Source organism: Anomaloglossus baeobatrachus, chromosome 1 (genome assembly GCF_048569485.1).
Source record: "Anomaloglossus baeobatrachus isolate aAnoBae1 chromosome 1, aAnoBae1.hap1, whole genome shotgun sequence".
Taxonomy (NCBI): domain Eukaryota; kingdom Metazoa; phylum Chordata; class Amphibia; order Anura; family Aromobatidae; genus Anomaloglossus; species Anomaloglossus baeobatrachus.
The window spans coordinates 612,206,829-612,219,209 of NC_134353.1; the positions used below are offsets into that span (position 1 = coordinate 612,206,829).

The 12,381-nt window shown below is 44.5% G+C and overlaps 1 protein-coding gene across 1 annotated transcript; it reads left to right on the forward strand.

Moving 5' to 3' along the window:
- The first annotated feature begins 3,988 nt into the window (after positions 1-3,988).
- CTSL (cathepsin L) lies at positions 3,989-9,007 on the forward strand. Its single transcript, XM_075318566.1, has 8 exons — positions 3,989-4,136; positions 6,488-6,618; positions 6,845-6,967; positions 7,205-7,354; positions 7,561-7,785; positions 7,866-8,034; positions 8,250-8,367; positions 8,704-9,007. The coding sequence occupies exons 1-8, from the start codon at positions 4,004-4,006 to the stop codon at positions 8,801-8,803; spliced, it is 1,149 nt and encodes a 382-aa protein (XP_075174681.1). The 5' UTR covers positions 3,989-4,003; the 3' UTR covers positions 8,804-9,007.
- The last annotated feature ends 3,374 nt before the right edge of the window (positions 9,008-12,381 follow it).

Consider the following 12,381-nt stretch of genomic DNA (forward strand, 5'->3'; position numbering starts at 1 on the left):
ATACGGCTTATTCGCTGGTCTGTATGTATATATACGGCTTATTCGCTGCTCTGTATGTATATATACGGCTTATTCGCTGGTCTGTATGTATATATACGGCTTATTTGCCGGTCTGTATGTATATATACGGCTTATTCGCCGGTCTGTATATATATATATACGGCTTATTTGCCGGTCTGTATGTATATATACGGCTTATTCGCTGGTCTGTATGTATATATACGGCTTATTCGCCGGTCTGTATGTATATATACGGCTTATTCGCTGGTCTGTATGTATATATACGGCTTATTCGCCGGTCTGTATGTATATATACGGCTTATTCGCTGGTCTGTATGTATATATACGGCTTATTCGCCGGTCTGTATGTTTATATACGGCTTATTCGCCGGTCTGTATGTATGTACAGTTAGGTCCAGAAATATTTGGACAGTGACACAATTTTCGCGAGTTGGGCTCTGCATGCCACCACATTGGATTTGAAATGAAACCTCTACAACAGAATTCAAGTGCAGATTGTAACGTTTAATTTGAAGGTTTGAACAAAAATATCTGATAGAAATTGTAGGAATTGTACACATTTCTTTACAAACACTCCACATTTTAGGAGGTCAAAAGTAATTGGACAAATAAACCAAACCCAAACAAAATATTTTTATTTTCAATATTTTGTTGCGAATCCTTTGGAGGCAATCACTGCCTTAAGTCTGGAACCCATGGACATCACCAAACGCTGGGTTTCCTCCTTCATAATGCTTTGCCAGGCCGTTACAGCCGCAGCCTTAAGGTCTTGCTTGTTTGTGGGTCTTTCCGTCTTAAGTCTGGATTTGAGCAAGTGAAATGCATGCTCAATTGGGTTCAGATCTGGTGATTGACTTGGCCATTGCAGAATGTTCCACTTTTTAGCACTCATGAACTCCTGGGTAGCTTTGGCTGTATGCTTGGGGTCATTGTCCATCTGTACTATGAAGCGCCGTCCGATTAACTTTGCGGCATTTGGCTGAATCTGGGCTGAAAGTATATCCCGGTACACTTCAGAATTCATCCGGCTACTCTTGTCTGCTGTTATGTCATCAATAAACACAAGTGACCCAGTGCCATTGAAAGCCATGCATGCCCATGCCATCACGTTGACTCCACCATGTTTTACAGAGGATATGGTTTGCCTTGGATCATGTGCCGTTCCCTTTCTTCTCCAAACTTTTTTCTTCCCATCATTCTAATACAGGTTGATCTTGGTCTCTTCTGTCCATAGAATACTTTTCCAGAACTGAGCTGGCTTCATGAGGTGTTTTTCAGCAAATTTAACTCTGGCCTGTCTATTTTTGGAATTGATGAATGGTTTGCATCTAGATGTGAACCCTTTGTATTTACTTTCATGGAGTCTTCTCTTTACTGTTGACTTAGAGACAGATACACCTACTTCACTGAGAGTGCTCTGGACTTCAGTTGATGTTGTGAACGGGTTTTTCTTCACCAAAGAAAGTATGCGGCGATCATCCACCACTGTTGTCATCCGTGGACGCCCAGGCCTTTTTGAGTTCCCAAGCTCACCAGTCAATTCCTTTTTTCTCAGAATGTACCTGACTGTTGATTTTGCTACTCCAAGCATGTCTGCTATCTCTCTGATGGATTTTTTCTTTTTTTTCAGCCTCAGAATGTTCTGCTTCACCTCAATTGAGAGTTCCTTAGACCGCATGTTGTCTGGTCACAGCAACAGCTTCCAAATGCAAAACCACACACCTGTAATCAACCCCAGACCTTTTAACTACTTCATTGATTACAGGTTAACGAGGGAGACGCCTTCAGAGTTAATTGCAGCCCTTAGAGTCCCTTGTCCAATTACTTTTGGTCCCTTGAAAAAGAGGAGGCTATGCATTACAGAGCTATGATTCCTAAACCCTTTCTCCGATTTGGATGTGAAAACTCTCATATTGCAGCTGGGAGTGTGCACTTTCAGCCCATATTATATATATAATTGTATTTCTGAACATGTTTTTGTAAACAGCTAAAATAACAAAACTTGTGTCACTGTCCAAATATTTCTGGACCTAACTGTATATATACGGCTTATTCGCTGGTCTGTATGTATATATACGGCTTATTCGCTGGTCTGTATGTATATATACGGCTTATTCGCTGGTCTGTATGTATATATACGGCTTATTTGCCGGTCTGTATATATATATACGGCTTATTTGCCGGTCTGTATGTATATATACGGCTTATTTGCCGGTCTGTATGTATATATACGGCTTATTCGCTGGTCTGTATGTATATATACGGCTTATTCGCTGGTCTGTATGTATATATACGGCTTATTCGCTGGTCTGTATGTATATATACGGCTTATTCGCTGGTCTGTATGTATATATACGGCTTATTCGCTGGTCTGTATGTATATATACGGCTTATTCGCTGGTCTGTATGTATATATACGGCTTATTCGCTGGTCTGTATGTATATACACGGCTTATTTGCCGGTCTGCATATATATATATATATATACGGCTTATTTGCCGGTCTGTATGTATATATACGGCTTATTCGCTGGTCTGTATGTATATATACGGCTTATTCGCCGGTCTGTATGTATATATACGGCTTATTTGCCGGTCTGTATGTATATATACGGCTTATTCGCCGGTCTGTATGTATATATACGGCTTATTCGCCGGTCTGTATGTATATATACGGCTTATTCGCCGGTCTGTATGTATATATACGGCTTATTCGCCGGTCTGTATGTATATATACGGCTTATTCGCCGGTCTGTATGTATATATACGGCTTATTCGCCGGTCTGTATGTATATATACGGCTTATTCGCCGGTCTGTATGTATATATACGGCTTATTCGCCGGTCTGTATGTATATATACGGCTTATTCGCCGGTCTGTATGTATATATACGGCTTATTCGCCGGTCTGTATGTATATATACGGCTTATTCGCCGGTCTGTATGTATATATACGGCTTATTCGCCGGTCTGTATGTATATATACGGCTTATTCGCCGGTCTGTATGTATATATACGGCTTATTCGCCGGTCTGTATGTATATATACGGCTTATTCGCCGGTCTGTATGTATATATACGGCTTATTCGCCGGTCTGTATGTATATATACGGCTTATTCGCCGGTCTGTATGTATATATACGGCTTATTCGCCGGTCTGTATGTATATATACGGCTTATTTGCCGGTCTGTATGTATATATACGGCTTATTCGCCGGTCTGTATGTATATATACGGCTTATTCGCCGGTCTGTATGTATATATACGGCTTATTCGCCGGTCTGTATGTATATATACGGCTTATTCGCCGGTCTGTATGTATATATACGGCTTATTCGCCGGTCTGTATGTATATATACGGCTTATTCGCCGGTCTGTATGTATATATACGGCTTATTCGCCGGTCTGTATGTATATATACGGCTTATTCGCCGGTCTGTATGTATATATACGGCTTATTCGCCGGTCTGTATGTATATATACGGCTTATTCGCCGGTCTGTATGTATATATACGGCTTATTCGCCGGTCTGTATGTATATATATGGCTTATTCGCCGGTCTGTATGTATATATACGGCTTATTCGCCGGTCTGTATGTATATATATGGCTTATTAGCTGCTTTTACATTTGCAGCTCAGTTTAGATTACAGACTATTTTCGATCGTTTTTCTTTTTCTAATGACTTTTTCTTTGGAGGGCGGCGCCTCACTATTGTTGCCTCATGCAGCAGGGAACCTTAGTCGGACAAGTCGAGCGTGTTTGTTGAGTGTACACGGTGTATATGGTGTCCTGAGCAGTCATTTGCCCGGATGATGCTTATCCTCCACACACTGTGTAATCCTCTGGACACTGCGCGGGCTCAGCCACTGCCACATGATAATGCAAAGTAGATATTTACCGTATATATCTATATTTACCGCACGGAGCCGGCGACCGCCCCTAATCACCACAACAACACTGCAAGTCACGCGCTCTCCAGTCACATGAGCCCCGAGGGCATAGGATCGGCCAATCCTGCTTTGGGAATCGTCATTGGGGCGGGACTTCCTCACACGCTATATAAGAGCCTCAGCGCCGGACAATGCCTGCAATTCCAGGGAGAGATCCGGCTGAGAGGTACGGTGTCGCTCGTGGTGGGCTGCAGTGTGGGTGGAGGAGGGGCGAGGAGTCGTGGAATGCCTGGAACGTGCGGTGTTGGCCGCCGTGTGCCCTGTATTCTCGGGCTGTTGTGTGGTCGGGGCTCTATAAGTGGACAGTCCCGTGTTGCTGGCGCTCCCTGCCGTCTCCAGTGATGCGCTGTGGATTGTATAATGTGGCGCTGCTTTCTGTCCTGAGGACGCACAGTGATGCCCTGGATTGTCCTCCATTGCCCTGGATGCAGCTTGTCCCTCCCTGCTCCCGAGGATGAGTCAGCTCTGGCCATCCCGCTAGTGTAGAGCGGTCCCATCTCAGCAGGTGGGGGAGGGAATGGCCTCTACTACTCCATCCTTGTCCAGGCTGTTTACTTTGTTACGTGGTTCAGATGTCGAATGGCTGAATATAGTGTGCTCTGTGGTGGGATGGCGTAAGGGTGTACGGTGCGGGCTCTGGGGTGGGATGGCGGCGGGGTGTACGGTGCGGGCTCTGTGGTGGGATGGCGTAAGGGTGTACGGTGCGGGCTCTGGGGTGGGATGGCGGCGGGGCGTACGGTGCGGGCTCTGGGGTGGGATGGCGGCGGGGTGTATGGTGCGGGCTCTGGGGTGGGATGGCGGCAGGGTGTATGGTGCGGGCTCTGGGGTGGGATGGCGGCGGGGCGTACGGTGCGGGCTCTGGGGTGGGATGGCGGCGGGGCGTACGGTGCGGGCTCTGGGGTGGGATGGCGTTAGGGTGTACGGTGCGGGCTCTGGGGTGGGATGGCGTTAGGGTGTACGGTGCGGGCTCTGGGGTGGGATGGCGTTAGGGTGTACGGTGCGGGCTCTGGGGTGGGATGGCATTGGGGTGTACGGTGCGGGCTCTGGGGTGGGATGGCGGCGGGGCGTACGGTGCGGGCTCTGGGGTGGGATGGCGGCGGGGCGTACGGTGCGGGCTCTGGGGTGGGATGGCGGCGGGGCGTACGGTGCGGGCTCTGGGGTGGGATGGCGGCGGGGCGTACGGTGCGGGCTCTGGGGTGGGATGGCGGCGGGGCGTACGGTGCGGGCTCTGGGTGGGATGGCGTAGGGGCGTACGGTGCGGCCTCTGGGGTGGGATGGCGGCGGGGCGTACGGTGCGGGCTCTGGTGGGATGGTGTACGGAGTGCATTTAAAGAGTTGTTTCCCATCAACAAAGTTCTTAAAGTATGTTATAATCCATCTTGGAATAATAAAAAATAACTTCCACAATTTGATGTATTTAAAAAAACAAACAATTTTTTCCTGTGCTGAGATCTCATATGTGCCCCTGCTGTGTACTGTGTAATGGCTGTGTCTGACTGTACAGGGACATGGTCTGATCATATCACAGCTCCTAGGCCAGGGAGGATGAAGAATACAGATGGCACTGCATATGGGATCACAGTACTCAGCAGGGGCACTTATATAAGGTGATGTCAGCACAGGAACAATTCATTTTGTTTGTGAGGGAAAACTCCTGTGTTGGAGGGGATGCTAAGGGCCCACTGGTAATACTGACTTTGGTGGTCTACTGTCCAGCTACGTGCAGATGCTACCTGACTATTCACAAATATTCCTTCTATATAATAGACAAAGTAAAAAAGAGGTTGTCCAGTCAAAAATAAGTCTACAGTTACTGTGACTGCAGATTGAGTCCTCGGAGAGTGCACATTGTGAGCTGCAAGGGTTTGCTGGTTTCTGAGCCAGGAATGGTGGTCATGTGACTGTAATTGTGTGAGATGCATGTTCCTGGCCAGAACCCCACTAGTGGACGTGGCCTCATTCAAGACTAGTGTATGGAGTGGTAGCATCTGTCTAGTAGGCATGGCCTTGCTCGATACACCGAAGCTGCACCCACTTTTCATTTTAGTCTGGACAGCCCCTTTAAATGAATAAGCTTGCTGCCCTTGTCAGTACATGGTGAATAAACTGCCAAATACTGCTTATACGTGGTGGTAGTGATTCCTCCCCAAGTTGGGTGAGTCTGGTGGTTAGTGTCTCCTATAAAATGCCCGCACGTAGTCGTCAAAGTCCTGATCCTGGCAACTGCACTTCCACACGATCATGCCATACAGGGTAATGCTTGTATAGGAACAAAAAAAAAAATTATATGTGTGTGTGTATATATATATATATATATATATATATATATATATATATATATATATATATATATATATATATATATATATATATATATATATATATATATATATATATATACACACGTACATACACACATACACACGTGCGTACGTACGCACACGTACACACATTTGGGGTCAGCACTTGCACTCATGAGTCTCTTTGCCGTGTTTAACCCTTTTTTTCCTCTTCCAGCAACCATGACGCTATACATCCTTTGCATCGGCCTCTGTTTAGCTACCGTTCTTGCCGCTCCCACAATAGACCCAGCGTTGGATCAGCACTGGCAGCAGTTCCTGAGTTTTTATTCCAAATCTTATGAAACAGTAAGTAGCTCAGTAATTGTGTTAAACCACAAGTTAAGTTGCACGTTACTGACTAGATTAGCAAAGTTATGCATTGGCTCCAGTTTAGCCAGTGCAGTTCGCTGGAACTTACTGCTTTTAGTTTTGTTTAAAAAGAGGCTTCTTTACTTTTAATCATTAGACCTTTGTTACTGGATTGAAGCTTTTTGTTTTTTTCATGATTGATTGGTGGTGATTGTTTTTACAGAAAGAAGCTGGCTGGAGGCGAATGTTATGGGAAAAAAATTTGAAGATGATTGAAATTCACAATATGGAATATGCAATGGGACAACACACTTACAGGCTCGGCATGAATCACTTTGGTGATATGGTAAGCACATCAAGTCTTATTCACCCTATTTCATTATAGGGCTAATAACGAAGTATGTTGGGCACATGGCTACAAGGAGTTAGTGGGAGGCTTCGGACCTTGCATATAATTGGAAGGTCTCTCTAGATCGTCTTTGCTTTAGATGTGCCAGTCTCCCTCTGTGTGTAGTATTGTAAATGGCATAAAGTAGGTTATCTGTAGGCAATGTTCATGCCTCATTTTGGTCTCTCATTCCAGACTACAGAAGAATTCACCCAGGTGATGAATGGCTACAAACAAGAGCCTAACAGGAAATCTGGGTCACTTTTTATGTCTCCAAACAACTTTGAAGCCCCCAAGAGTGTTGACTGGCGCAAAGAAGGATATGTGACACCAGTGAAAGATCAGGTATGTGTTGATGTAGGGTATCAACACTGAGTGGCCGTGTAGTATATGTATGAATTCCCACATAAGGTGCACAGCAGTATTCAATGCTTCCCACTTCACCCTTTCCACTCCAGAGGGCGATGTCTGCAACTTAACTGACTTATGGATTGTCCATTTGCCTTTCAAACTTGATTAGAGCATTTTTTTTTTCTCCTCCCTACTTCTAGGGTCAGTGTGGCTCATGCTGGTCCTTCAGTGCCACAGGAGCTCTGGAAGGACAGCTTTTTAGAAAAACTAAGAAGTTGGTGTCCCTAAGTGAGCAAAATCTTGTTGACTGCTCTAGACCAGAAGGCAATCAGGGTTGCAATGGAGGTCTCATGGATCAAGCTTTCCAATATGTTCTGGACAACAAGGGCTTAGATTCTGAAGAGTCTTACCCATACATTGGAAAGGTAAGCTTTGTCTCACACTTTAATACTCATGACTTATTTCTTTACAATCGGCATGAGCTAACAACTTCCTATCATTACAGGATGACCAAGACTGTCAATACAATCCAGATAACAGCGCCACTAACGACACTGGCTTCACAGACATCACATCTGGCAGTGAGAAGGATTTGATGAAGGCCTTGGCTTCAGTTGGTCCGGTGTCCGTTGCAATTGATGCTGGACATCAGTCATTTCAGTTCTATCAGGGTGGTGAGTTATACCAGACGTGTATACACTGAAAACTAGGAAGGTGTAATCTGTAACAGAATTCTAGAAACGTAGTGAATATGAACCACAACATATTTAGTGGCTTTCAATAACAGGCCAAAACAGTGGAGTGACAAATGGAAATTATATCTATTCATGACTGTCAAGACTGAAAGTAAAGACTCTTAATACAGGATCTATTTACTGATATTTTATAGGTATATACTATGAACCAGCCTGCAGCAGCACAGATCTCGATCATGGTGTCCTTGCCGTTGGTTATGGATTTCAAGGAGAGGATGTTGACGGAAAGAAATATTGGATAATTAAAAACAGGTAGGTGTTTTTACAGTTGTATTCCCAATTAGTGAGTGGTTCTGACCTCCCTGAGTATTGATGGTCTCTTGAATGTGTTTTGGATGTGCCCACATGGTCAGCTTACAGAATAGTTCAATTTGGGTGCAAAATACTTGCTGTAATCAGCCCTGGTATTATGGTTAATTATAGTCTATGCTTGCATGGGTTAATTTGCAAAAAAGCTCTATGATGTACTGAATCGTGCTTTTCCTTAACATTACTTAAGCAGAATAAAGTCCTATAACAGTAGTATATTGCAGATGAGTATTGCTCATCCTGGACACATGTTAATTTTATTTTTTTTTTTCTTCATAGCTGGAGCGAGAAATGGGGTGACGGTGGTTATGTTTACATTGCCAAAGACAGAGGAAATCACTGTGGAGTTGCGACATCTGCTAGCTATCCTCTAATGTAATTTTACAAAGACTTTTAAGACATTGGACACATTCTGATCATTTTAATTTTGAGTTTTTAAAAGTTGTGGATATCCTACAGAATCACAACTATATGCTGGGAGACCTCACCACGAAGCTGCATTGTCTTAGTACTGTCTAAATGGTTTTTATTTTGAATTTTTTTAATATAAATATTGTAAAATAAACTTGTTTACTCTAACATACACCAAGTTTCTTACTGCTATTTGGGAGGGGGAGGAGGTGTGCATGCAAGACTACAAACTAAATATTCTATATTAATTTTAGTCAATATCCAGCTCTTGACAAGCTTAAAGATATGAATAGGGAAATACCAAGGCCAGGTATCCAGACAGCTGTTTCGGGGTATTGCCCCTCATCAGTGTGGAGTAAGATTCTGGCCAGGTGGGAGCAATGCCAAGTGGACCAGCAAGACAAAACAATCACTGATCTCGGGGAGACCACAGAAAACACTGCCGGCAGCAAGCGAAGGCGCTCAACACAGTGAAATCCTAGGTGCATTGCCCCCTGGGAAGTATGCGAATCAAAAAAGGTCCATGGAGCCTCTGTTGGGAGTCGACACGGAAAATAGCCAGATATCCTTCTGGGAAGGACCTAGCCAAGGAGTGGCTCTTTCTAGCAGGGCTGTGGAGTCGGAGTTCATTTTGGTGGAGTCGGTATAAAATGCACCGACTCCTAAAATCTATAATAAATTAAGGACAGTAGTGCAATGCAGAATGTGCTGAATATTTTTTCATAGGAATTTGGGAAAGTTATGAAATGTCCTAGAAATGGTTGTTCTATTTCTGATCTAAGGCTATATTCACACACAGCGGTTTTGCTGCGTTTTTTGAGAAGTTTGACAGCTGCAAAAGCAGATCAGCTTTTTAAAAAAACCGCATCACCTGAGAGGTTTTTGAGCTCGTAATAATGCTTTCAATAGCAAAAGCAGATTAGAAAACCACTACACAAACTGACATGCTCATTCTTTGTGAGGATCCTCACAAAACTGAATGTCCTATAGGGCCATTTACACGCTGCGACATCGCTAACGATATATCGTCGGGGTCACGGTGTTTGTGACGCACATCTGGCGTAATTAGCGACATCGTAACGTGTGACTGCTAGGAGCGACCGCTAACTAGCAAAAATTCTCTCCTTATCGTTGCTTGTTGACCATGTCATTCCTTTCCCATTTATCGTTGCTGTTGCAGGACGCAGGGTGCTTGTCGTTCCTGCGGCAGCACACATCGCTATGTGTGACACCACAGGAACGAGTAACATCAATGTACCTGTGGCCGCCGACAATGAGGAAGGAGGTGGGTGGGATGTTCCGCCCGCTCATCTCCGCCCCTCTGCTTCTATTGGACGGCTGCCTTGTGATGTCGCTCGAACCACGCCCTTAGAAAGGAGGCGGTTTGCCGGCCACAGCGACTTTGCTAGGCAGGTAAGTCCATGTTACTGGTCCTAGCGATGTTGTGCGCCACAGGCAAGCGATTTGCCAGTGACGCACAACCGACGGGGGAGGGTGCTTTCACCAGCGACAACTCTAGCAATCGCTAGCTATGTCGCAGCGTGTAAAGCACCCTTATCTTGAAACCCATTGCCTTTGCTGGGATGCCAAGAGTCATTGCATTTCACTGAATTATTTTACCATCAATGTTCGATGTTTGTGACAAATTGTTAGCAAGACACTGGCAGTAAAAGATACTAAAGCTCATCACACCAGCCAGTTTCTCCAGGCCTTAGTGGAAAAAGTTCTGCAAGATTACAAACTCAAAAGAACAGGTTCTTGCTATTGTAAAGGACAATGCTTCAAACTTGATAAGTACAATTAAGCTGCTTTCACACCTCCGGTTTTAGCAGAGCCGGCCAATCCGGCTCTAAAACCTATGCGGCGACAACCGCATCCTTTGCATACGTTTTTGACATGCGGACCGTCCGGTTTTTGCTCCTTGCGGCAGGCTACTGAGCATGTGCAGTGGAAAAAACTGCATGCGGGGTCCATAGGCATGCATCACAAATCGCGCCGATGCGGCGCGATGCCTTTTTTTTTTTTTTTGCCGGACAAAAAAAACAACGTGCCAGGCAACGTTCCATCCGGTTGCTGCATCGGCTACATCTGCCACATGCGGCAAAAACCGGACGGAACGCAAGCCCATGCGGCAGTAATGTAAGTCTACGCAAAAAAGACGCAACCGATGGCAAAAAAAACCTGTTGCGGTTTTTCGGAAAAGCGCCAGATTGTGCCGCACAGAAAAAAAAACGGATGTGTGAAAGCAGCCTTAAACTGATGAATGAAAGTAAAAAAAACAAAAAAAAAAAAACAAAGCCAGCACTAAATGTGCACTTCAGTACTAAAAATTCCAAACTGTACTTATAAAAATTTTTGAGATTTTTGGCAAAAAATTGCAATTTACTGAGCTACCCCGCCACGTCACGCAAATCTCATTTGGGGCAGTCCTATACTAAAATATTTTTCTAAAATGTGCCATACGGCCTCACATAGACCAGGTGAGTGCTGCTAAGAGTCGGTCTACTATTCATATGTGAGGCCATACGGCATTTTATAAAAATATTTTAGTGTAGGACTGCCCCAAATGAGATTTGCCGTGACATGGCGGGGTAGCTCAAGAAATTGCAATTTTTTTTGCCAAAAATCTCAATTTTTATAAATAAGTACAGTTTGGCATTTTTAGTGCTGAAGTGCACATTTAGTGCTGGCTTTTTGTTTTTTTCTTGATGAATGAAAGTATTGAACAATGGCTAGAAAATTTAGGATTCAGAATGTTTGAGATGAAAGGCCACAGTGCTGTTCATGTAACTGACGAGCAAACAGATATTACAACAGAAGAACAGCAAAATGATACTTTTAGTATTAGACCTTGTTGAAGCTGCTTCAAAACACTTTCCTATTCATCACATGCGCTGTGTTGTGCACACGCTGCAGCTGGCAATAAGAGTCTGCAAGAGGGACCCCAGTTTCACACATATGGCTTTTTGGCGGTTGCGGCGCACTCCAGTAGAGTGTATACAGTACAGTGGTAGCACGACAAACGCCGGTCACATGCTGTCATGTGACCCGGAAGTTGCGGCGCTGCCATTGTACTGTATCGTACTGGCGTGTGCCGCATCCACCAAACCGGCGAAAAGCCGGATATGTGAAGCTGGGCGGCCATGCTGGAAATCTAATTGAAAAAGTGATGAAGTTGGTTATTGCCGCCAGAACCCCTAAAATTGATTCCATCTTGAAGAGATGTGCTGGGAAAGGGGCAATTGTTGATTAAGCCACTCGGTGAGGGAGCAATTATTTAATGACTGAGCGATTGCTTGAACTAAAATAGTTTATTATAGATATGGTGAACCCTCAAGTAACCTTAAATGAAGGTCAATGGACACTGGTGGCTGAATTGAAGGAATTGCTTAATCACCCATTTACCGTGACTAAAAAAATTACAAGCTGAGGATTTAACTCCTGGCATTTTCATAAGGGAGTGGAAGAACTTGCTATTTTGCCTGTCCCAAAGAGGTTTAATCGCAGATGGCATTTCTGCTTCAATGAAACGGAGAGAGACACAGC